The sequence below is a fragment of the Cygnus atratus genome, chromosome 2 (assembly GCF_013377495.2).
Source record: "Cygnus atratus isolate AKBS03 ecotype Queensland, Australia chromosome 2, CAtr_DNAZoo_HiC_assembly, whole genome shotgun sequence".
NCBI lineage: Eukaryota > Metazoa > Chordata > Aves > Anseriformes > Anatidae > Cygnus > Cygnus atratus.
Genome location: NC_066363.1, coordinates 44,083,646 through 44,110,511, shown reverse-complemented (window position 1 = coordinate 44,110,511; position 26,866 = coordinate 44,083,646). Strand labels below are relative to the sequence as shown.

The 26,866-nt window shown below is 38.6% G+C and overlaps 1 protein-coding gene across 1 annotated transcript; it reads left to right on the top strand.

Moving 5' to 3' along the window:
• The first annotated feature begins 538 nt into the window (after positions 1 to 538).
• TCAIM (T cell activation inhibitor, mitochondrial) lies at positions 539 to 24,662 on the top strand. The gene is made up of 11 exons (XM_035549851.2): positions 539 to 647; positions 2,070 to 2,141; positions 5,323 to 5,458; positions 5,987 to 6,140; positions 7,238 to 7,484; positions 8,702 to 8,824; positions 10,663 to 10,760; positions 12,864 to 12,955; positions 14,368 to 14,600; positions 17,628 to 17,759; positions 21,115 to 24,662. The coding sequence occupies exons 2-11, from the start codon at positions 2,113 to 2,115 to the stop codon at positions 21,338 to 21,340; spliced, it is 1,470 nt and encodes a 489-aa protein (XP_035405744.1). The 5' UTR covers positions 539 to 647; positions 2,070 to 2,112; the 3' UTR covers positions 21,341 to 24,662.
• Positions 24,663 to 26,866: the final 2,204 nt, after the last annotated feature.

The following is a 26,866-nucleotide window of genomic DNA, read 5'->3' as shown; positions in this document are numbered from 1 at the left end:
GAAGAGCTGGGGACATGCTGCACATTGAAAGGGAGAGCATCTTTACATTGTGTGTTACAGGGTGGAATGGATGGAGTGTTATTATTCAGGTTTACAGGGTGGGATGCAGTTTGTGACCAAGGCACCAGTACCAGGAGAAGCGTGATCGCCATAACCCTTGCGTGGGTTCCACCTGGTCCCATCTTGTTGTGTAAAAGCATCCAACGCCACCCCCAAATTTCACACCATTCCAGTTTTCTGGAAGAAAAACGCTTGTTTTATTTGTTTCCAGTGCGTTTACTCAAAACCAACAGCCGAAACGAGGCGTTTCCCCCGCGCACCTCAGGCCCCTTTGCCCCCTGCCGGGGCGGGGCAGCCATCGCCGCCCCTCAGAGCCGCCGCGCTGCGCATGCGCTGCTCCCGCCCTCAGCGGGAACCCCCTGGGCGGTCGCCGGGCCCCGCCCCCTGGCGCCGTTTCCGGGGCCGGGGCTGCGCCGGGCGATGGGGGCCGGGCCCCGGCGGGCGGGCAGGGGCAGGAGCGGGGGGCGCCGTGCGGCCGGGCCGGGCCGGGCGGGCAGGGCCGGGGCTGGGCGGGCAGCGGCAGCCGGGCCGCCTCGCCCCCTGCTCGTTGCCGGCTCTCCGCAGGCTGCCCGAGGAGCCAGGCGCAGGTAAGCCCCCACACGGGGGGTGGACGGCGGCGACCCCCCGGCGTCCTGCTCGGGGGGCTGCGGCGTGACGTGGGGGGCTCCGTGCTTCTGAGGTGTCCTGCGGGTGAAGCTCCCTCAGGAGCCTGAGGCTTTAGCGAGGACCGGAACGACTTGTGTGCAGTTACTGGAGCGTTTGAAGGGAGAAACAATGATGCTTTTGTCTGGTTATATAAAGTGTCGCCGCAGATTAGGGAGGTTCTGGGGTTTTTCCGTCCCCTGTCCAAATAACTGGAGCTAAACTTACAGGGAGAAAGTTGTCCCAGCACCAGAGAGCCTGCTAGTGCACCTGGGGCAGGTTCCCACTTAATACCATTGGTACGGACACTAAAAAATGAAAGGACCGTTGTCTCGCTCACCTGGTTGAAAATCAGGAGACAATTTAAAAACTGGAGAAATTTTAGCTCAACATATTTTGCCTCTACCTGCATGTGATAATATACTCTTAATAAACAATATTTATCTCAGTAAGATGCACTTCTCAAACTTCATCTGTTTTGCAAAATAGTCAAAGTAACTTTCACGCTCTGTTGGAAACTAGGGCGGTGTCTGTCTGGTAACGGCTCACCCCAGGTGATTCAAACTAACACACTTGGGGTGCTCGCTATTCTGGAAAATGTAAAAACCAAGTTTTTTAAATAAAGTATTTTTAAAAGTGCACCGAAAACATACGAGGAAACATTGCCCATACAGATCTTCCCTCTTGATCCCCAGTAATTAGGTGCGTGGCTGCTGTCTGACGTGCTACGTGTTTTATCTCCTGTTTGAAAACGCTCAATTTACAGATGCGTAGTCCAGAAATAACTCTTCTCTCTGGTAGAAAATGCTGATTAATTATTGTGAATGCCAGCAAACTTTCCAAAAGACTAACAGGCGTTGTTGCATAACAGTCCTTCCCTTTGGTTTCATGTCATGGTCCAATAAAATACTTGGCATATAAGTTTTAAAATACTATCACTTGTTTGAAAGTTTTGGTCTTAGGGGAGTGAAAAATAACCTGGAATTCTATTAATTGGTGTGTGCTAATGCTTGAAAAGCTTTATTTTTTTTTATTTCCCATACTTACGTCAAAAACTGAACATCAGAAGAAATGGGATACACTTCCAATACAGATTTTTTCTGTTTTTTTTTTCCCCTAACTAGAACATCTTTAAATACTCATCTTCTAATCAAAACATAGTAGAAACTCTTGATGTTTGTTAGACTCCTTGCAGTCTGTTTGCAGAGAAAACAGGAAACTGTTCTCTGTGAAACTTTTTTTGTGTGACTTCTCAATTTTGTATTGCTATTCTGACTTTAAAAGTTATCACCCAAGAGTTAGAGAAATACTGGTATATACTCATCTCCACTACTAAACAGTTTTTTTCTTTCTTTTATTTTTTTAAGTGAATGGATGGCCAAAAGCTTTCTTGAGCATTGAGTCGTTGAAATGTTTTGCTGCTTGAGAGTCGTGAGAAGGTAAGGCATGTTGCTGACTTAATTAGCATGTGTTTAAAAGTTTGCTTATGACTTGCATGTATGTAACATTGATGAGGTATTTTTTGTTTAATCCTTATTTCTTTGGCTTTTTCATCTGTACAGCTTGAAGCTATCAACAGAGCATCCAGAGTTGAAAATCCCCAAAAGCTATATGCATGTCCTCAAGCAAGATGCTAAAAAGGCTCTAAACAAAGCAAGGCCTTGAAAATAGCTTAATTATGAGAAAGTGGTATTCTAAACCTGAATACGATATCCAATATGTTACTGTATTACTGAGTTATTAAAGCTCAGTGTTTAAAAATGAGCGAATATATCTGTAGTAGTGAGCTTAATTTAACAAAGCTTTTCAGTGCAAAAAGTTAAACTTCAGGGAGATGTAAAGAAAAAGTAAAAAGAAAGCTGAAGGGAATTAATCAATAAATTAAATCTGCCCTAGAGTACGATTGCATAATATATTCTGAGAGAGATTGTGTTTCACATCTTTCATGGAGTGGAGACGGCTGCCCTCGAAGTGGTTATGACCTTGATTTTAACATGAAGCCTTTCTCTGCTCTTCAAATCAGCATGAAGCTCTCGTAACAATCTGTTGCCCCTTCTGAAAGAAGCCATAAGCATCTTCCTTGCATTTTCTCTCCCTAATTTCATTTCAATTCGTATATTTTGTCACTTCACTTGAAAGATGCCTCAGAGTTCTGTCTTTCATTTTCGGTGAATGAATTCTTCCTTCTGTCACGCAGACTAATTCTGGCCTTTGAGCGTTTCTCTTTTAAGCAAGTTCAAAATAGACTTTTGGCTGGCATCCTGAGCCTTCATACTAGCATGACAGAGTTGTTTAGATACAAAACAAGTGCACTGAAGGTGTCCATACTTGGACATTTTTCTTGTAGAATAGCAGATGGAAATGATTAATAATTTCCAGGTGCGTTGGAACTTTTCCCCAAACTACTGGAAGCAGCATGCAATGTAGCTGGAGGGTAAGCGTGGGATATAGTGTACAAACAAGGTGAAGAGAGAACTGAACCCCTTGCTTCTTTCTTCCCAGCAGCCGGGCCTAGTAGGATGTGGGTTTCTTACGTGGCTGTTAATCAAAGCTGCCGTCAGATAGGTAACTGGTTGAATTTACTTTTTTGTTGTTGTTGCTGGAAATAATTTTTTTCACTGTTGCGTCCACTTGCTACAGAAGACAAATATGAAGAAAACTTTTTTTTTTCTCAGCAAAACAGTTGTATTTGTCTTTCTGCATTCAAAATAATAAAGCATATGACCAAGTAGACTTTCCATCTGGTGTGCTTTGTTTCCTTTCTTGCCAGGGCAGGCAGAGGTTTTTTCTTCTGTCACTGAGCACATCTGGCACGTTCTTGTTATTGAGAGCTTTCGCTCTCCATAAAAACATGATATTGCCATAGTGCTTCACCATCTCCTGCTATTTTGAGTAGGATCATGAGCTATAGCGATGAATAGTCTTAGAGCCTTCCTCAGATGTGTCCAGCAAGGAGGTAGAAATGTTTGCCAGTAATAAATGACAGACTTTTGTCTTCCATTTAAATTGCACTCACAAAAATTGTCTTTAGTCATAGCAGTTGGAAATTTCATCACTCTTCTTACATTACAAGTTTTCCTTCCCACTTCTCTACACACACTTTTCCTGTTTTCAGCAAGCTGACTTTTAAGACCTGCTAATTCAATATTTGCCTTCCTTTTAGAGGCAGAAACCATTAGCTTTAACTGCTTTTATGTTTCTAATTGAAGAGCTGGAAAGGTTGACAGAAGAAAGGTAAAGTAAGGGTCATAGCACCAGCTTAGCAACTCGGCTGTTTTCATTTGCCAGTATGAGAAATACCATCTGAGCACAGACTTAGGGCTTTTGGGGTGTGGGTTTTAATTAATGAGAGCAGTCAGAAACAGTCTCACATGTTTCTGTGTCCAAGGATGATTTTTTGGTATAGGATGCTGAGCAAATAGCTCTCTGTGCAAACAGTCTTGCTTACTATTACTTAATATAGTTGGGGTTTTTTGTGTGAATTGGAAGCAGCTTTGTTTCTTACCTTCCATATATTGCTTACTGCCTGCAGTTTGAATGAATGTTACTGTGAGGAGTGAAACAGTATTATATTGCTTAAGAGAGCAGAATCCCTACCATTCTGAGTTGCAAAATAAAATTTTAGTCACAGATTTAATGATTGGTCAGTTGAATTTTTTAGCCTGTGAATTCAGGTAAAGGAGAAATAAATCATTCAATATTCACACTTTGCCTCTTCTTGCCATTTTTAAATACACTGTAATGTATGCTGACTTGAATATCAACTTTAAGCTACGCAGGAAGTGGTGGTGGTCTTTAATTCAGAACTTGTTTTTTCTTCCATTTCAGTCTTCTGTTACACAAATGTGCTGTTTGCAGAACTGTTGTTTAATTTATGCATAATTGGAGGTATTCAATCTTTTGCACTTTCTCTGCTTCCTAGAACTTTAATTGGACTTTTCTTTCTGGTCTTACCTGAAACACTCTTCTTTTCCTACCACTGAAATTCGTTTTTGTCCTTCTCTTTCAGTGAAGATCAAAGGACAAAAAAGTACTGTCATCTTACTAGACGTCTTCTATAAAGGAGTATGTTTGGGAAATTAGATTGAATCTGTTTCAAAATTGACGTGGCTGTGACTCTCGAGCAGATGCAGAACTTTTTGGTTGAATTGTGGTTATTATTTCTGGGAAAAATTTGATACTCTTTGGCACTGCTTGAAAAAAAAGGGGGGCTGGGTTTTTAACTTGGAGGTTCAAAAGTATGTAAGGGTTGGTTTTTAGGAACAGCTTCAGGAACAGCTGCAAAAAATGCCACTAAAGCCAGTCTTTTTCATTCTAACTACTTGACTGGGAAATTATCATTTGAGCCTACTTTAGAGGAAAATGTTATTGTACTTAAATGTCTTTAATCAGCCATTAGCATCCACCATGTCTGGAACCTGTTAGGTTTGCTCTGTATAAATGCAGTTTTGTGAGTCCCAAGGGGAAAAAAAAACAGCGCTCAGACTTCTAATAACACTTTTAAATGATTATACTTGCAATTGAGAATGTTTACTCCATTCTGTCACATTCTAATATAATTTATATCAGTTTGTCACTTGATTGGTTGCATCATACATAAACATTTTATTATTTTGTTAGGTTATGTCTGGAGAAGATATTGCTACAATGCATTATTCAGTCAAGAACGTTGTCAGGAGCTGATGCCATCAATGCTCTCAGACCTTTCTATTTTGCTGTGCATCCAGATTTCTTTGGCCAGCATCCCAAAGAAAGGGTAAAAATCTTACAATGGGATTTCTTTGTAAATGTGGCATACATCAAGGCTGGAAGCGTTCTGTTTTCCTTGCTTTCGGGGTGGGGGTGGGGTAGCATTATAACTGAATGCAGTTACAAAAGAACAAAAAGATGCACTGCTTAATTTATTTTTAGCAAGGATAGGTCCTTAAACATTTTTTTATTAGTCATATTTTCTGTTTAATTTTTGTAAAGAAAATATGGAATCTTTCCAATTTAACGTATGATATTGCTTGAAATGCTGTGCATCATATTTGAAATCAATGGATTATTTTCTTAAGCCCTTTTTCTGAAAGCCCTAAAAATGGGGTTGGGGCATCTGTTACAGGAATGTACAAGTATGTACATCATACAGTGCATTCATGCAAGGTAATTATTAATTTATGCTGAGAATATGAACTGTGTCGTTCAGAGCAGCTGGCAGATTGTTTAAAAAAAACACTAATTTTGCATTTGAGATTAAAAAGGTTTAGATGAGAACTGGCCAAATCTGTTAATTTTTTAACAGGAAGTAAATGAAAACTCTCTGAAGAGGTTAAATGGCTACTTGGAGAATCTACAGAAACCAGGATTTCGCTCTTTTAAGCCAACTCAGCTTACTTTTTATGTAAGAGAAAGAGAACCAAACTCTTCTAATGTTCAAGAATCCTTCAGTACTTCAGGTGCTTTTATATCATGCAGAATGTATCTTACTGTATTAAAATTCTTTAAGAAAGACCATTGTGCAGTCTTTGATGCCTTGTGCAGTCATGATGACTTTTCAACTGAATGAAATACTGTCAAACCATGAAAATATGTATTAGATCAGACCAGTTAAGACCATCTTAAATAATTAAACATCTTGAACTTTTAAAAGTATTGAAAGAATGAGAATTTGAGGTTGAGGTCAAATTACAGTATGATGAAATAAAAAAACGGACTTTGATGTAAGTGATAATTGTTGTGCTTTAAATACGTTATGTTTAACTCGAACGACAACAGGGTCCTTGTTTTGCAGACAATATGTAGTACTCAATATCAGGGTGCCTGTAGGATCGGCAAGAATTTCTTCTGAAAGCAGATGCCGTATGTAATATCTGAAGCTTTAATTTACCACGTGCTCTCTTAGCTTTGAGACTACAGTCAATATTGCCAAGTTTGGAATATAGGTTTTGATTAATTTGTTTTACGTATTTGTCTCTGATGAGTCAGAAGGCCTTATCTAACAGATGAGTTTTATGTTCTGTATTCTGCTAGTCAAAGAACTTGAGCAAATTGTGAGGTACCCTAGTGCCAGAAAACAAAATCATACTGTGTTTCAAGAAAATAGTAGCAGTATGTCCAGTCTATTCATGCCAGTTGAACTGTCAGCAGCATTCTGCTTTTGACTCCAGTACTGGCTTGCTTTCTCATTTAACTACTGGACCTTAGTTTTAGCCAGTGTGTAAGTGCAAATTCCATGCAAATTGATGATCAGTAATAATACGAATTCTTTGTTGGACTGCCACTGCTAAAGCAAAATAATATTTTCTTGGATTTTGCTGCATCAGCGGCTAGGTTTCCGATTTGTCCAATGATTCACATACTTTAAAATGTTTATAGTTTTCAAAACAGTCAATTGTAAAGGTTAAATTGCTTTGAATTTTGCAGTGAATATTGAAAAAAACAATGTCACAATAATTTCTGCCTATGCACATCCTCATTTTAGCTGTTTTAAGATGAGAGAAATGTGAATGCAGTTAAAGTAATTTAATTAAATAATGCTAATTGTATTTTGTAGGGTTTCGAGCTGTCAGTTTTACACTACACACTAGGGATCTCCTGAGCACAGTATTAGATATTCTCAATTCCTGCAGTTTATCTACGGAGCATATTCAGAGTTTGAATGTGAACTCTCAGCCCCACAAGGAAGCAAAAAGCACACAGAACAGACCGATCAAATGGGATAAAACTTACTATTCATTTACTGGATTCAAGGATCCTGAGGAAGACCTAGAACAAGCCCAAAGAGTGGAAACTACTTTAACGTATGTAAGGCTTGTATTTGATTTTATTTTTGTAACCTAGTAATACATGAAGAAAGGTAATACATGAAAATTAAGGTCAGAATGTTTTAAGTTGCCAGATGGCATAGCATTGTGCTTCTAAGGGTACCATCAATTATAAATACTAAACTTGTGTTATATGTAGCATGTTGTGATTTAGAAGTTGGTTGTTTATAAGCTGTATTTGTATGTGCTCCTTTTGGGGAAGGGTTAAAATTAGCATATCAAAAACTTTTTTTTTATAACGAGACTCTTCTGTCATTTGAAATAAATGCAGCATTATGGTGGTAGTATCTTCTGAACAAAAAATAACCTGTAAGAACCTAGCATTTCACAAAAAAAATCACTATACTACATACTACAGTAAAACATTTAACTGGGATTTAGCAAGTAGACAACATTTCTACTTATTTTTACACATTGACAAGAAATGACACGAACGGTTATCTATTAACAGTCTGGTTTTAATACCTAGCCGTTTGGTGCTGGGCTCCTTTTTTGTTTGCTTTGTTCCCTTAGAATACTTTGTAAGAATTGAAGTATTCGTTTGTAAAAACGAGTGTGTGAGAATAAGCTCATGCTATCAGCCAAGGCTAAATCTCTTAAAGAGTAGCTTTCTCCTAAAAATAGAATGAACTGTTTATTCAAGGCCTTAGATGTGCTCCATAAGTCGTGTTTCCAGGGTTGTGATTACTGACGAAACGGTAAAACTTTGACCTGTATAATCTGTGCTCATTCCAGCTCTGTAAGAGTTGTGTAACTTGGCCCTTTAGTACCACCTCTTTTATTTGACAGTCTGTTAGGATAATTTATTTATTAAAGACAGATGATTGGGAACTTCTTTCATTAAAGCACTGATGTCTGAAGCAGCTCCCCTAAATAAATAGCATTAATCTGCTGCTCTACACCTTTCACGCCTCTCAAAGTTTTATAGTTGTAACGTTGTCAAAGTCTTTCCATTCAATCTGATTGCCTAGTCCCCCTGAAGACAGAGAGCACCAGGTTTACCTTTGTAAATATTTTAATGGGAAGCAGTTAGTGGTTTCAGTTTCTGACCTCTACTTTAAAAAAGAAAAAAATCTCTTTACCTTGTAACTTGAAATAAAACATCAATGTTAGCAGTAAGAATTCAGTTAGATGTACTGTTTGCATGAGAGAGAAAATTCAACATTCTTCTTTTTTCCTCTTTTTTTTTTTAGATCCTGGCTAGATGATAATGAAGCAAGTGCAGTTAAAAAGCTAAAGAAGAGTTTGCCACTTAGAAAAGAACTTGAACGTTTAAAATTTGAACTTTCTCATCAACTCCAGCTCTCAGATATCAGGTAATAAATTACCTCAGTTGGACTTGTATTAAGACAGCCAAACCAAGGCATTGTGTAATACCATGCCATGAGTTTTAAAGGCCTATTCTGGCAAAGCAGCTGTATTTCATGTATGATACTGTTATTGCATTGAATAAGATTTCTCCAGAAGAATTGTAGCAGGACAAAAGTTCCTTGTTAAAATCTGCTCCAAAAGACCTAACATTTGTAACTAAATACATAGGTTTGCTATGTTTTGGGGAGTTACGCACCTTCCAGGAGTTATATTAGCCTTCCATCGTTTAGAAAAGAATTCAAGTATCAGGAATCTGAAAAATAAATGTATTAATAGGAAGCTACTATTTGTGATCCTCCAGCCTAATGCCGGTGTTCAGAGGTTGAATGAGATTGTTAGCTTTATTCCATGTATAAGTTTAGGACAGATGGAGATAAAAAGGTGGCTTACAGATTCTATCTTATATCTTTGTCTGGTGCTACTGAAAGCCGAAATGGTATTGTTGGGTAACAGTAAATAAGCTAAGCATGCAGGCGGCTGCTCACTCATAGACAACCAGTGGGATTGGAGGAAGAGAATAAGACGAGGAAAAGTGAGATCTATGGATCAAGATAAAAGTTTAGCAAAACTGGGTGTGCAAGCAAGGCAAAATGAGGAATTAATTCACTACTTCCCATTGACAGGCAGGTGTTTAGCCGCTTCCTGGAGCGCAAACCTCAGCACTCATAATGGTTGCTTGGGAAGACGAATGCCATAACCAGAAATGGCCATGTCCCTCTGCTCATTTGGAGTCATCTGTCCTGGCTGTTTTCTCCCAGTGTCTTGCCCACCCCCAGTCTGCTCCCCGACAGGGGAAGAGTGGAAGAAAAAGAACCTCAGCGCTGTGCCAGCACTACACAGCAATAGCCAAAACATCAGCGTGTTGTCCTTGGTCTTAGTCAAAAATCCAAAGCGCAGGGCTGCTATGAAGATAAGGAAATCCATCCCAGCCAGGCACAGCATAATACTGGAATGCCACTTTCACATTTTGAGACAGTTCAATATCAGCCAGCAATTTTTCCAAAGATGAAAAACATCGGTTTTTGATATACTGACAACTTTTTAATTTAAACACTTTTTGAAATTTAATTAGTAGCTTGTCTCTTCTTCCTGATCAAAAAAATCAAAATTCAAAATCAAAACTATGTTTTTAAGTCAAATCAAAACTACATTTATTAAAGTCACTAATGTAACGCCTGGCTACTGAGTGGTTTAACAAAGATGATATTATAGAAACAAAACTTACTCCACTCTAAAATATGTTTGTTTGTTTTAAAAAAAGGCAACTTACTGCTAGAATCATGATACTTTGAGCTAGGAACTTAAAAGACAGCTTCCTTTATATACAATATTTGCTGCTCTAGACAAACATTACACAGTGTGCAAACAGAAACTGCATGCCACATGAGTGAACCAAATCCTGGCTAGTATGTTGCTTGCTATTTGCTTACTAACCCCCTTCTTATTGGGCAAGAGGTTTAATTTTCAAATTCTGTTCTGTCCACCAGCTTTTATATTTATTTTTCTTAGACAAGTTTACTCTTATCTGTTTTTATCCCATATTGTTCTTGGCACTTATTTCAAGAGAGATTGTGAAATTTTATTTAGACTTTTATCTCTTCAAATAGCATGACATGGACAGCTTTTCGATAGGTCTTTGCTTTTATTACTGTCAAAGAAGTGTTACTTTGAGTCATTTGAGTTATAAGGTTCTTGTCTGTATCTCAGCTTGTGTGTTGTTGTTTTGTGTTTCTTTTTTTTATAAAGTTGAAAATGAAATGCTCTCATTTGTGTTTTTATCCAGGTGGCAGAGAAGCTGGGGTATTGCTCATCGCTGTAGCCAACTGCACAGTCTAGGTCGATTAGTCCAACAGAGACCTGAAGTATTAAAGAATGTTAAAGGTATATTTCCACTACTTGTTTCATGTATCCTAATAGAGTATTGATTCAAAGGTTAGCATGACTCTTCTGTGAAAAGGGAGCTGTAGTATTTTTCGTGAGTGCTTCTGATAACTGCAAAAAAACTTGCAAGCTTACTAAAAAGCTGGTGAGAATTTACATTTTAAGCTACTGTTTTTAGTGACCCTTCCTTACAGTGTATTCTCTACACTCTGCTTTTTTAATTGATAAATGCAAGAGGAGTGAGGTGAAGGCACAGGACTAAGTACTAAAAACAAATGCAAAAAATCCAGACTGTGTCTTTGAAAAGATAGTGAGTAGCAACAGGTTGTTACTCATAGTAAATTCAAGACAAAAATGCTAGTGGTTCTCTAAACATTCAATATAAGGAGTGCTTAATAGGATCCCTTTAAAATCATATTAGCTTCTCTGATCATGCGTGTTCAATAAAACACTCACAATTAAGTCTCTTCTCAGAAAAAAATAAAATATTCTGTAAATCTGACATACTGTTATTCTGTTACAGCTGTTTGGCCTTGGCAGTAGCTGTTTGCCATAATTGTAACTCCACATTTTTTGCCTGTTTCCAGATACTCAGTTTTGAGTGGCTTTCATTTGAGGGTTCACTTAATCCTTTGTCAAAAGACAGAGTGAGTAGGACAATAAGTATAAACTGTATCAAATTTCAAATTAGTTTCTTTACCTAAGCATGGTAAAGATGTAAAATGCTAGAGAGGTCTGTCCTGTGACCCTGTTGTAGTCTCCATTTTCGAATGTTTTTAATAATATACTGGACAAATAATAGCGAGTACCTAAAAGTACAGTTGGTCTTGCCTTGGGGTAAGAGGATGGACTAGGTGTCTTGAAGTCAGTGTTGCTCGCTCTTAAGTATTTTGGAAACATGATTGCTGAGAGCACGTTCAAGTGTCTGTATGCTGAGGTAGAGAGGTGGGTTCAAGAGAAGCTTTTTTTCTTCCCCTAGGTACGTTTTCAACATAATTAGCTGCCTTTTCCATCTAGACTCTTGAAGAGTAATAACTGGTCTCATAATTGGAAGCCATTATGTTCTGTTCTTTGTCTGATTTTTCCTGTCTTAGAGATTCCTAATTATTTCAATCTCATCCTTGTAGTTCTTACGGAGCTTAACATCAAAGATGGAATGATGCTCCCTTTTTACAGTTATCCAGTATGATTCCTTACAAAGACAACACCTGCCCTTTTGATCTCAAGAATGAGTTATTATGGAGTTACTGGTAGCATTACTTTAACTTACGGCTTGTTCAGTATGCAGCATTTTATTTAGTGCTTTTAGACATTTCCAACCATGTAATGTTAATGCTGCATAACATAGAAATTTTTATCTGTTGTTTTACTGCAGTGAAGTTAAGTGGTTTTATTTGGTTTTGGTTTTTGCACTCTTTAGGTTTGGTGTCTGGTACATTCCAGATCTTCTATTTAAGCCTTATCTTGTAGACTAATACATCACACTGAAGACTTTTGTTGGAAGCTTATTTTGATAAATAGTTGCCTGTGCTGTTACCCTCAAGAATACTTGAGAATCTTTGTGCCACACTTAAAAATAGCATCAGACTTTTATGTTGCTTTTATTCTTTCTTAAAAGCAAAACAATAAAAAACCTAATATGAAGGCATTCCTGATGGCTTGAATGCTGTAGACAGCTTTGTGGAAATAGTGTTGAATGGTTGTGCTAATAGTTCTTCGACCAACCTTTTCCACATACTTTAAGTATACAGCATATATTTCTTTGGGTATATATTATTTGTACAGGTTCTTTGAAGATGCTGTCTACTGTAATTTTCTTTTTTTAAGAACTGTCTTTGTAAGAAAAAGTCTGGTTAACTAAAAATCTATCAAATCTATCTGTTTAAATTGGGAGAAAATAAATGCTAGTTGAGGTTGGTATGGAAAAATTCTGGAAGCAGAGTATTCAAGAATCACTTTTTCAGATTTTGAGCAGAAGGAAAGCACCTGTTTATTTTTGTGCAGTGAAAATGCATTGCTTATGACATACGTGGCTAAACCTTAAATAATTGTGGGAATAATTACAATAACCAAACTTAGTAAAGAGCTTTCTTCGCTCTTCAGGGCGCACAGTGGTATTCACAGACCGTTCAGGTATGAGTGCGGCAGGCCACATAATGCTGGGGACCATGGATGTTCACCATCACTGGACCAAAGTAAGATTTCAAAGCAAGTGATACTGTCTGCTATGACATCCTTTTTTCAAACTGTAACCAAAATATTAATTGTTGCAGATCACTGATGAGTAATTTAAAGGAAATAACGCAGCTGCTATGTTTAGCATAACTGTGTATATTGCATCCCAAACATAATCCTGTGATGTGTTCTTACTAACAATCTCTGTCAGATCTTTACTGCTGCTCCTGCTAACAAACCAGTCGTATTCCTGATTAGATGTAAATCAAACTAATTTGTTATGCAAAACAAACGTGGTGATGGTATTTGCTTTGGAAGTCAAAGAGGTCTGTATTCAAACCTGAAAACAAGCGCTTTTTATTTTAAAGTGCACTGAAGATTAAATGATACACAGAAAAAGTTGATGAAGATCTTCATGAGACTGGTTAGCTACTTGTTTTTTAGAGAGTAGAAACTTATGTTGCATTCTAACCCATTTTAGGAAGCATTCCTAGGTTCTAGTGCTTTATTTAGGAATTATTAAAAAAAAAGGAAGTAATAGAATAGTGTCCATGTCAGTCCGTAAAATGGTTTATCATAGATAATGATAACTAGGGTATTTTTGCAGTTTTTCCGTACAACTGCAAATGCTGAACCAATGGAAGTTATGCCAAAAGCTACTTGGATTCTACTACTCTGTCATTTCTAGAGAGATTGGAACAATTTCACAAGTGGTAGTATTTTTTTTATATGAAAAGCTGCATTCTAGTAATAATTGGGTAGGTGGTAGGAAGTGATTACTACGGACTTCCCTTTTTCACTTTCTTCCCTGTTCCAGCCTTCACCCTGTCACCTACCTTCTGTGTCTTGACTCACAATTCTGAACATTTCTTAATCTTTTCTGGTGTAGATTTGTAAATCAGAGGCCTCATCCTTCCCTCCCCTCCCTTCAGACTCCAGACAAACTATGTTATCAACCAAATCCTTAGAAAGTGCTTGTTCCTGCAACAGAGACTCTGCCTTTTTTTTAGAACTGATATAAATTAGTCTGTCAAAACCACTCTTGTTGACAGTATGTAGAATACCTCTACCACTGTAACTGTGGTAATAAACATTTTACATAGGCCTTAAATTATAGTTGTTTAGGGATCTGGGAGTATCAATTTCCATAGATAGAGAGATAAAGGACATCCATCTATCTTTTTATGGCCTTTGGTGCCTTTATAGCGTAAATATTGAAAATACTTACAAACCTTTTCCATTATATCTTGTACCAAAATGTATATATGTGATGTTTCTGATTTCTTATATTCTTTGATTAATTTTTCCCTTGGGTCATATGTTTGCACTGTTCAGTGTCTCCTTTTATAGTTTCTTGTTAATTTTTTCATTCTTATAGTTGTAATGTGCTGTGTAACGTAGGAAATGTTTGTTTGTGTGTGTGCCTGTACAGATTTTTGAAAGACTGCCAAATTACTATAAACTTCAGAAAAGGCTGCTGTTTTTGGAAGATCGGATAAGCCAACTTCTGGGAGGCATACAAGTTATATACATAGAAGAGCTGCAACCCCTGTTGACTCTAGAAGAATACTACGAGACGCTGGACTCTTTCTATAATAAATTACTTGACAGTAGGTTACGTTTTCATCCTCACAGTCTGCGAGGCTTGCAAATGATTCTAGAAAGGTAGGTATTTATAGGGAAGATTTCTTCCTTCTAGAGCTTTTACTGTTTGTTTTTTTTGTTGTTGTTAAACTGATTATTGCTTTCACTAAGAAGAAAAATTTCAGATTTTCATGATGTCAGTCTTTTTATTTCTCATGGTTTTGTGTGCCTTTTTCTGGGTTCAGAAGGAGTTAGACTGAAAGACATTCTGCATGTTTTAATCAACTTAAGAATCAAAATTAGAGTTTTTATCTTACAGTGTTGTGCTGGTTTAAATGACAGAATGGTTGAGGTTAGAAGTGATCACTGGAGATCTAGTCCAACCCCCCTGCTCAAGCAGGGTCATCTAGAGCACATTGCACCAGATTCACATCCAGATAGGTTTTAAATACCTCCAGAGAAGGAGACTCCACAACCTCTCTGAGCAACCTGTTCCGGTGTTCTATCACCCTCACAGTAAAGTTTTTCCTTATATTCAGTTGGAACTTCCTGTGTTTCAGTTTGTGCTTCTTGCTTCTCGTCTTGTCACTGGTCACCACTGCAAAGAATATGACCCCCATCATCTTGATACCCTTCCTTAAGATATTTATATTTATAAGATCTCTTCTCAGACTTCTTTTTCTCCAGGATGAGCAGGCCCATCTCTCTTAGCCTCTTCTCATATGACAGGTGCTCCAGTCTGTTGATCATCTTCGTAGCCCTCTGCTGTTCTGTCTTCAGGAGCTCCATGTTTATCTTGTTCTGGGGAGACCAGAACTGGACACAGTACTCCAGGTGTGACCTCACCAAGGGCTAAGTAGAGTGGAGGATCACGTCTCAACCTGCTGGCAACACTCTTCCTAATGCACCCAAGGATACCATTGGCCTTCCTGGCCACAAGGGCTCATTGCTGGCTCTCACGGTTAACTTGTCGTCCACCAGGACTCCCATGTCCTTCTCCACAGAGCTGTTTTCCAGCAGGTTCAACCCAGCCCGCACTGCTGCATGGGGTTATTCCTCCCTGGGTGCAGGACCCTGCACTTGCCTTTGTTGAACTTCATGAGGTTGCTCTCCACCCAAGTCTACAGCCTGTCCAGGTACCTCTGAATGGCAGCACGGCCCTCTGGTGTATCAGCCACTCCTCCCAGTTTTGTGTCAACAAACTTGCTGAGACCACACTCTGTCCCTTCATCCAGGTCACTGATAAATAAGTTGAGCAAGACTGGTACCACTAGCTACTGGCCTCCCCCTAGACGCCATGCCACTGGTCACAACCCTCTGAGCTCTGCCATCCAGCAAGTTCATCCACCTCACTTGTCCACTCATCTAACCCATGCTTTGTGAGCTTACCTATGAGGATGTTGTGGAAGACCATGTCAAAAGCCTTGCTGAAGTCAAGGTAGACAACATCCACCTGCTTTCCCCTCATCTACCCAGCCAGTCGTTCTATCATAGAAGGCTATCAGGTCGGTTAAGCATGATTTCCCCTTTCATGAATCCCTGCTGACTAATCCTGATCACCATCTTTCTTCCCTATGCTTAGAGATGACATCAGGATGAGCTGTTCTATCACCTTTCCACGGATAGAGGTGAGGCTGACTGGCCTGTAGTTTCGTGGGTCATCCTCCTTGCACTTTTTGAAGACTGGAGCGACACTGGCTTTTTTCCAGTCCCCAGGCACCTCTCCTGTTCTCCATTACTTTTCAAACATGATGGAGAGTGGCCTCGCAATAACATCAGCCAGCTCCCTCAGCACTCATGGGTGCATCCCATCCAGGCCTATGGATTTGTGGGTATCAGTTTTGCCTAAATGATTTCTAACGCCATCTTCCTCAACTAAGGGAAAATCTTTCTTTCTACAGTCTTTCTTTCTTGTCTCTAGGGTTCCCTGGTCTTCCTCTTGCTACTGATGTATTTGAAGAAGCCCTTCTTCTTGACATCCCTTGCCAGATTTAATTCCAAATGAAATGGGCCTTAGCCTTCCTCATTGCATCCCTGCATACCCTGACAACATTCCTACATTCCTCCCAAGTGGCCTGTCCCTTTTTACCATATACTGTGTACTTCCTTTTTCTGTTTGAGTTTTGCCAGGAGCTCCTTGCTCATCCGTGCAGGTCTCCTGCCCCCTTTGCTTGGCTTTTTTACTCATAGGGATACACCAATCTTGAGCATGGAGGAAGTTACACTTGAATATTAACCAGCTCTCTTGCACCCGCCTTTCTTCTAGGGCCCTAACCAGTGGGATTCCTCCAAGTAGGTTCCTGAAGAGGTCAAAGTTTGCTCTCCTGAAGTCCAGAGTTGCAATCCTACTTCTTGTCTTGCTTCCTCCACACAGGATCCTGAACTCCCCCCATCTCATGGCCACTGCAGCCAAGGCTGCCACCAGCCTTTACGTCTCCAACTTGTCTTTTCTTAGTTACAAGGAGCAGCAGCACACCTCTATCGTTGGCTCATTCACCACCCATAGATCAGTTGACATCAGTGCTCTGAAGGAACCTCCTGGACTGTTTGTGCCTAGCTGTGTTGTCTTTCCAGCAGATGTCAGGGTGGTTGAAGTCTCCCGGGAGAACCAGAGCCTGTGATTGTGAGGCTATCTCCAGCTGTCTGTAGAAGTCTTGGTGACTTCCTGATCATGTGGCCTGTAGTAAACACCCACAATAGTGTCACCCATGTTAGCCTGCCCTTTTATCCTTACCTTCAAGCTCTCAACTCACTCGTAATCCACCCCGAGGTAGAGCTCCATACATTCCAGTTGCCCTCTCACATAAAGAGTAATTCCACCAATAAAAGGTTTTGTGCAGTCAGAACAACACATAGTTACATGTAAAGGTGTTGGTGTATATTTTTTGACGTTTTTTGACTGAGTTGCTTATGAAAAGTAATGAAAAGGTTCATGTATGATGCTTCTATATTCTCATAAGCCAAACTTGATTAATTTTTTACCAGCTATTCTGAATGTGATTTAGTGATATTCTTACTCATAGGTAGAATTCATTCTGAAAGTAATTCATGTCAATACTAATATCAAAAAAATACCTTGGTTTTTATTTCCATCATGTTTCATTACAGTGATAGATATACACCAAGCTTACATGAATTTGGACATTTTACTATCCCAACAGTCTGTGATCCAGCAACCCTTCAATGGTTTATTGTTGCCAAAGCACAGGAAGCAAGAGAGAACCTGAAAAGAAAGGAAGAGTAAGTGTTTATATGACTCGGTACATTTAGCTTATGAAAATCTTTGTATACTTGTAGCTGCTGTAGAACTTTGAAGAAAGTATTTGTGCTCTTCTGGTGGAAAACCAACTTCTGTTTCTAAAGTAAAACTCTACTTACCTGCTTTACTAAGTTAAAAATTCAAGTGTTCTGTGAACACAAACAGTTGTCAGAAAATACCCATCCTTCAGCTGGTAGAAATAGTTGTACTTTATTCAGAAATAGTACTTTGTTCAGAAATTTTATTCAGAAATTCAGATCCTTGCCTACAAGACAATTTTTAATGACATCCCAAAAGAAGAGTTTTTCTTTTTTTTAACAAAGAAAAACTCTTACTCTTTTCTATAGAGTAAGAAAAGCAACATACTTCTACTAATGTTACTTAAATTGCAACAAGAAAACAATAAAATAAAACTAAAAACAGCTTAGACTGACTAGAGAGTTATTATATCTAGTTGTTTGTCAGTTAGATGAGGAAAAGATTAGGTAGCACATAATAAGGGGAAGAGAAAAACTAGAGATAGAATGATGGAAAAAAATACCTCCTTGGTACTTTTTCACATATGCTTGTGAGATGAGAGTGACTACAGTGAGTCTCAGTACCAGCACTTAATAAGTCCGTAACATGTAATATCCAGCACACTTGTAAATTTTGTTGTTGACCTTGTATGTTCTATGTGTCTTTGAGGATTAAGAAGAGTGTGAAGTAGAGATACCGATTTTATTTTGAATAAAACACTGTGATGGATAACTGGGTGTTACTATCCTTTTACAGGTCATTACTGCAAGCTTATCTTTCTGCTTTTAATGAATTGTTGAAACCTCACACTTTGTTGTGAGCACATCTATGATCTATAAGATCCAGCTAGTTTTATGAAGGTTATTTTAGGCATAAGCCTTACTGAAAGCTTTATGGTTTTAGCTCTGTTAAGATCTCGTTCCTTGGGAGGACTCATCTGGGAGGACTTTGGTAAAGCATGGAGGTTCTTTGGAGTTTTTCCATAATCCAAGCACAGCTATGAAGGGTTGGTTATTTTTGCCAGTGATAACTGTTGAATAGCTCTCTATCCAGCTTTCTGTATGTGACAGCTGGAAAAGTGTTGTCTATAGAGGTTGGGAGGGATGTTGTAGCAAATGTACGCATTTGCATCTGGTAACTCACCCCCCCCCCAAAACCCTCATGTTACCCCACATCATAAAGACACTCATCCAGGAATAATGACATCTTTAGGTTAACAGTGAAAGAACTGTGGGGCTCCCCTCAGAGTATAAGCAGCTGTGTTGTAACAATGTAAGAGGCAAGCTAAATATCTCAGCTCTTCTGTGTGTTGGATGATTGCTGGTTTGTATGAAATAGTTGAGAACAGCTATACTCGGTCATATCAAAGGTCTGTTGAAACCCCCTCATCTGTTAGCTTATGGAAAGGCTACGTGAATGGGGCAAAATTATGGTGTTCTTTTTACTCTGTACTCCTCTCCAGTTTCTAACAGTCTGTACTTGACTAAGTAATTGAAGCTGGAAGTGTTATCTCATGTTAAAAGCATTCACTAGATCTTTATTCCCTTCTTAATTGTCTAATTATTTTTTGAGCCAGCTTACACTTTGTGGCTTCGAAATATCCTGTGGCAGCAAATTGCAGAGTTGAATTAGGTTTACCACATGTATATTGAAGGAGGGAAGAGGTATTCTTTATTTTATAGACCATGGCCTGATGATTTCATTTGGCATTCTTGTTCTTATGCTGTAGGTAATACAAAACAGTCACTCTGTATTTATCACCTGTTCTTTTTGTGTGTGGATATGTCATATTTCTCTGTTAGTGTCCTTTTATTGAAGTTGAAAACTCCTTTTTCCTTTTAATGGTTCCTTGAACAGAACCCTTTCTGTACTTCTGATTTTCCTTAGCATCCTGTGGTTGTAAAGGGGATCTGAGATAAAGGAAAATATTTTGAGATGTACTGGATATACTTTGTACATGCAGGTGATTGTTTTACATGCAGTAAATGGCATAGTGTAGCTGGAATTCTGTATGACCTGTTGTGCTGGAGAGTTTGGACGTTGCTGTTCTACAAAACTGTGTTACCTGTGTGGATAATGTCAGTCTTCTGGTATGAATCCACTTCCTCATTTTCAGAAAGTATCTGTTTCGTATTGTGGTAGAGGTATAAGCCTCCTTGTGGAAGTGACTAAAAATAAGCCTGTGGTTCTCATTACGTGCAGCTGACTTTATATCCTTCAAGGGAGCTTGGGGTTTTGCAGAACAGGAAAGCTTGGCTCACAGGTATTAGAGAACATGCTCAGGAGAGTGGTGCAGATATGCTCAGTGGAGTGGGCAGGCTTGCTCCGGGTCTGTCAAATCTGCATTTTTGTGGTAGTGTCCAGCTTCATGCCTTCTGGAATATGAAGCCTCACCAAACAGGTACAGAGTCATCCCACCTCTGCAGCTGGCACTGTCAGACCTAGCCAGTACCCAAGCTGATCCAGGTGCAGCGCAACTGCAGCAACACTCTCCAGTCCTTCTCCATTTCCAGGTTCAGCACAGAGGCCTGTTAGCTCAGAGTCCGAGTTGTAGGGCAGCAGTGGTGCTGTTCTTACAACCAAGCTGGCTCTGAAAGAAGTATAGCTATGCGAATGTGGCACAGTGCCTGAGCTAGTAAGTCCTGCTGAATCCGATCTGAATCTGCATCATACAATCCGCAGTTTCAGTGATCTTAATTAATTCTGCAAATTAACTTTACTTCTGAGGAGCTTGAATTTTGCTGTGTGATCTGTCTTACTACTCTTTGTTTGGAGTGAATGGAAATAATCATCTGCAAGCTATGAATTTGATATTCTGTATACTTCCTACAATTAGTAAGTTATTAACACATTTAATACACATCAAGTGACTGTACCTGTCATCCATTAGATTTGATGGCATGCAGAGTACTGTTCTTAAGAAGACAGAGTAGTTACTAACATAGTTTTACTCTTAAACTTCATACTTTAGAGGTTATTTGAGTGCTTCCATGCCTTATATTAAAAATAGACCTCACAGAATTTTTCTTTTGGTATTTTTATGACTACCTTGTTAGCAGAAAAAATTAATGATGCGGGCTTTCAGGTGTGTAGGCATGCTGTTGCCCATGGTCATGGAAGCATATGCAATTTAGCTTCTGAGGCAGATGTGGGTATTGACCTGCACAAAAATTACAGCAGTACCATACCTGTACATGAAGAAGCATTACCTTTGTTTACATGTGTATAATCTGTAAATGTAGTTACTTAAAGTTTGGTTCAAGTTAATGATTTTTGAAAGTTCTAATTTTGTCCCTGTATGTTGTCTTCATTTGCTAGGATGAGGATTACAGAAAAAGAGCTAATTGGTACTTCCACTGAAAAATTTTCTTTGGATCGGCTGTATAAGGAACCCAGTGTTTCCAGTGCACAGATGATAGATTGCTGTAAGCGTCTGCTGGAAGAATCGTTACCGTACCTACAAGGCATGCACCTTTGCATTTCACACTTCTACTCTGTACTGCAGGATGGAGACCTGTGTATACCTTGGAACTGGAAAAGTTGAGGACATATCTGATAATCAGATGAATTGTTTATTTTCTGTAAGAGGCTATAAATATGAATGTTTTTAAGAGTAAATTATTTAAATCTGTATTTTGATATCTGTGCTCAACCCTCAAATTTTCTTCTAACTGCTGCTCAGAAAGGATTGGAGTCCTAGACAGTTTGCACAATGCACAGTATTGCAAGTTCTAGGTAAGGCATCTGTATGTTCTCTGTACTACTGTAGGAGTCCCAGTGTATGAAAGCAGTTGTCAAACTGCATTTTTGTAGTTAACGGTGAAAAGATATTAAATTGCAAGTCTGCAAAAATGTGCATGTGTGTTTTTAATACACACGAATATTGCCAGACAGACTTCCTTGAATATAGAGTATACTACTCAAACCAGACACTACATATCACCTTAATGGATTTTTTTCAATGCAGAAATTGAGTATATAAGTTATTTGGTGGCAATATTGGCATTTCATATTGCTACCTCTTAATGAATTAAAAAAAAAAAAAAGTACTTCTACTCTGCAGAAGAAAGCAGTACATTAACTTGGTCTCTGTAGTACAGTTTCATATGCTGGTCCAATATTGTTGCCTTAGAATTTCAAAATACACCAGTTGTACTGTCTGCACTTACTGTAGAGGAGATGTCATTCTATTTTTGTTTCCCTGTATTTGTGAAGCAAATACAATTCAAATTTTGTGAAGACTTATCTTTCTGTACACTACTAACAGATTGCAAATCCCATTCATGGCACTTACTGCCTGAGTAGTTTAATGTGACATCTAAGGAAAGGAAGCATTGATTTGAGTGGGATTATCTGCAAGTGTAAGTACTTCTCAGTGAGAGCAAGGAGCTTGCAGTAAGGCTCTGTAGAGCAAACGTGTGTCTTTACTGGTACTTTATTGCTTAAACAAAATGAAAGTGTGTGAATTTGTCGACACTTTTTTATTGTAATACATGCCAGGATGTATTTTGTATCTGGGTTGCTACTTTGCAAAATATCCTTTGAGGAGAATCCAACAGCTTAATGTTTATGGACTTCACCTATAACAACTGGCAAAAAAAAAAAAAAGGATTTGTCTGATGTTTACCTGCCTTATATTTACATCTGTATTGAGGAAGGAAATTATTGGGGTTCTCCAGTTTTTCAGCTGAAAGGTTCAATTTCAAATTATGATGTTGCAAACTTCAACAACAACAACAACAAAAAAAACACTGTGATCTCAAATACGTCTGTTTTAAAATGGAGAGGCAGAACTGAAGTTTCTTGGGCCTTTAGTTCAGCCAAATTTTTAGCAATTCCTGTATAGGTTATAAAGTTCAGTTGATAGTTTCTTCTGACTAAACAGTTAATTTCTATTGCATGATACTTCCCCTCTGTCCACCTAGTATTGACAATAATGTTTGTGCCCCAGTTGAACTAAGCAAATGAGCCAGTCCTGTCACCTGTAGCCTCGCAATACTCCCTGTAGCTCTTTGAAAGTAGGGTGGCTTTGGTAATAAAAGCTGCGTAGCAATTTTCTTTTTCTCCCTTGAATTGAATGCCCCTTTACAGGCATTCAGGCAGGAAGCAGCTCTCCAATTTCTCTGTAGAAGAGAGAAAATGTTTGATGAGGGAAGGTTAGTAGACTCGATCAAGATCCTGATGTGATTGTGACAGGAATCCCACTAGGGATTGAGTGAGGGCTGACATTAATGTCATAGAAAAGCAGGGATTAGACTTAGGGACCTTCTCTTTGAGCCTTAAAGAAGGCAGCTAGAACTGGCTGGGAAAGGAGAAGTAAGCTGTAAAGAGTCCTTATGAAATAATGTGGGATCTTTCAGCGAGTTTAAAGGGTCTGTCAGGACCCCGGCCTGGCACAGTGATAGGAGTAGGCAAGGACAGGCGAGAGGGAATGGGATGATGGAGTTTAAATGTGGAAGTAGTGAAAATAATTGCAATTAGACGCTTCCAGTCTGGAGTAGATCTCATGAGTCTCACCATTCCTTCTAGCAGGGAAGTAGCTAAAATCTTCTGACAAAACATGTCAGCCCCCAAAAGGCTGGCAGCCAGCTCCTTGGATGCTTACTGCCTGGCTGAGTTCTTGGGTTTGTGCAATAAGCCAGTCACAGTTCTGCTGTTATCCTCCCAGAGAAGGGGGCTGCATGCTAAAATCTCTAAAAACTGCTCAAAAATTGAGCAACGGCAAAATTAAGATTCTTTCTAGTTCAGTAATTCAACATTGTAAGGTCTGTATCTTAGCTGAATTATTTTATAGCACACTTTCTGTAGTTCAATTTTACTGCAGAACGGTTGAGTTGAGTTTACAAACGTACTGTCCTCACAACCTTTTTTTCTTAAATATATGTAGAAAAGCAGTGGGGAAAAAAATGAACTTAATGTGCATGTTATAGGTATTATTTTATTTTTGACAAGTTTGATTTATTTTGAACACTGTCCTGAAAGTAACAGAACTGTCCGTTTAGGTAGCTGTGTATGGTTTAAATCTGTCAGAATTATATTTTATGTTACAGTATTTTAATGAGGGGGAGAAAAAGGGGGCTAGAATTCTGAAAGCCTTTCATCACAATGGCAGAGTGGAAATGGGAATTTGAAACTTTGACCTGCTTTTAAATGGGGCAGAACACCTTGCATTCTGCTCAACAGACTGTATGCTATCAGCTCGTTGTTGTGATAGTTTTAAATGAGTATTAACATCTACCATGGTGTTTTTTGGTACAGAATTCCTGCTTGCTCTGTGACCAACAACTGAAAACATGCTTAGTATGAAGTTTCAGGAAGTGTTTGTTTTAAAAACAAATTCTAATATCAAATTAGGTGGAGTTGATGTCTTGCTGTTTTAGTCATTAATGTTTGGCTTAATTTGAGTTTTCCTCCTCCTGTTTAGAAATTTGCAATAAACGTTTGAAAGATAAGTAAAAATCTTTCCCAGTGATCAAAGACTTGAAACGTGTGCTGGTCATCCGTCATGAGTTAATAAACCACGATGCTCAGATCATGTCATTCAACCTCTCAGGAAGGTTTATTGTTTTAGCGCAGTTGCCAGAAGGAAATTCAAAAATTCAGTGCTAGAATAAAAGACATGGGGACTTAAGAAAAAAATAAAATAAAATCACTTTTAATGCGTTATTTTGATGCTGTTTAATACTTTGATCTGGAGATGCATGCAGTGGCAAACATCGATTTCCATTTTGTCAGGTGTATGCTTAACATTTTATGGTATCAGTTCTGTATGAATTCCAGTGTTTCCTACATGTATTTTAACAGCTTAATATGCAATTTTGATTCTCTGAGCTATATATAAAAATTGTATGAAATAAGTGAAATAATACTCATCTGGTCACTGTTATTCTGGCTATTAATTGCTGTGATACACTTTCAGGGACTGATTGGCTTGTATTCACATTTTACCAGACATTCAAAATGTTGATTATGAATCTTGAAAAAGACTTAAAATGGTAAATATTGCAGAAGGTTAGAGCTGATGTATTTAAGCGTGTTTCAAAATGCATCAGAGCTTTTCTTGGAGAACATGAATGGTTCTGATCTAGTTTGTGTACATTATAGCTAAAAGGCTTTTTTTGAGGAAAAGGTGAAATTTTAAATCTTATTCATTTAAAATTGTCATTCTGAGAATACAGTGTGCATCTGAACAGGGTTATTTTTGTGATTCCTTGGGCTTACACATATACTGTATGTTTATAGTACATGTATCCAAAGACAAGACTTCCCTAGTATTTCTTTATAACCTTAAAAGTGTGGGAATTTGTAACAGAGGAGGCTTAAAATAAATAAATAAAAATCAAATGCAACACAGCTGTGAGAGAGCGTAGCTGTAAATGCAGTAAAAATAATAAGTTAAATTCAGAGATACAGATTGTGCTCTTCTGTTGCATATAAACACAGGAAGAATTTGACTGAAATATGAGGCTAAATTGGGATCTAAATTCTGTGCATGGAAAAAATGTTTAGATTTTTACCTGGAAGGCCCTGTTAAAACTGCAGTATATATTGAAGTAACAGGGAAAATAATCTTTTGCAGTTTGTCCTTTACAGCTACATATTCCTCACACGATTGCTTAAATACTGAATAATTTAGTACTTCATTTTTGCTAAATCCTCTGATGGGGCGCTGTATGTCTAAGTAGCTAGACTGATTGATTGCGATCTCAGTAATGTCTTAAAAAAAAAAAAAAAAGGCTTTTGACGATATTTTATTCAGTAGAGCTGAAATTTAATATTGTCTTGCTAGCTTTTACATTCTGAAAGTCTCCTTGCAATCTTGTTTCCATAGCTTTTGGATATTGTGTGTCTCCATATATTGGTAAGTTTAAATATTTTTTGAACACTTTTCCTAATGTGTTTATCAAAAGAGAACAGGTTTAGAATGGCTCTATCTGTGCTGTGGATTGTGCTAACTATAGCCCTGCTCCCCCCAGACTGAGCTGCTAACCCCCTTGCAAACTTCTCTTGGATTTCAACAGCAGAAGTAAAAACGTTTTGGAACCGTGGCAGAGGCCAGTGTTTGTGCCAAAGGTGTGCTGGCTGCAACAGCAACGTGAAATGATGTTTAACATTGAGGTTAGATAAAAGAGCAGGGTTATAATTTTCTTGTTAATTCGTTTCCAATATCCCCACCTAGCTGCTGTGGAGAACAAAAGGTAATTTGATGTAGCTTAAGATCACAGTCAGCTTTAATTTCTTTTTGATTAATTCTCTTCAATCATCTGCTTTGCTGTTTGATTGTTGTAGGGCCATAGCTGAGTAGTCAGCTCATGCCTGTGGTAGCTGTGTACACCCTCAGCCTGTAACTGGATATTCTGGGACCATTTACTAAAAGCAGCGATCAGATGAGAACCTGATGTCCTCCCTCAAGACCGCCCTGTGATCTGACAGCCACAGTTTAAGATCAAGGCATTTCCTTGATAGTGCTTTGTCCAACCCGCACATTATTTTACCCATCGGTTTGTCATTCTCCAGGGAACCTCTCATTTGGGGTTGTTTTTTTAATGTCATGTTTCTAGTTCGTTAAGTCAGTGGGTCATAGTTCTAGGCTGTTTTTGAATTGCACTTGTTTTGTAATCTAAGGGCATAGATGACTCCAGTTTTCCACTTGCATTGATTTCAGACAGTCCATCGAGCTGGAGCTGTGACTTCTACACAAAGAATGCTTAAAAATAAAAAAAATTTAAGAGTAAATGCAAATCCATAAATTTCACAGTTAACTAAAATTACTAGAAAGTGCTTAATGGGGAGCACTACAGGTAGCGTTAATTTGATTTCTCCGATTAATCTGTAGCTAGAGGAGCACTGCACAGAAACCACAGGATTTGGGCCTCACCTTGCTAGCAGGGATCTGCAAAGGTAATGTTGGCCCAGAGCTACCAAAGGTGAGTTAATGCTGTCTTCATCAGGACTGCCTACGCAGCTCTGGGGAGCAGACCCAGTTGCAGCAACCTCCCTGGTGGAGTGGTCTGAAGAACCTGGCCCATTAAAAAATATAAATATTAAAAAAAGTGAGGAATGGCCATTC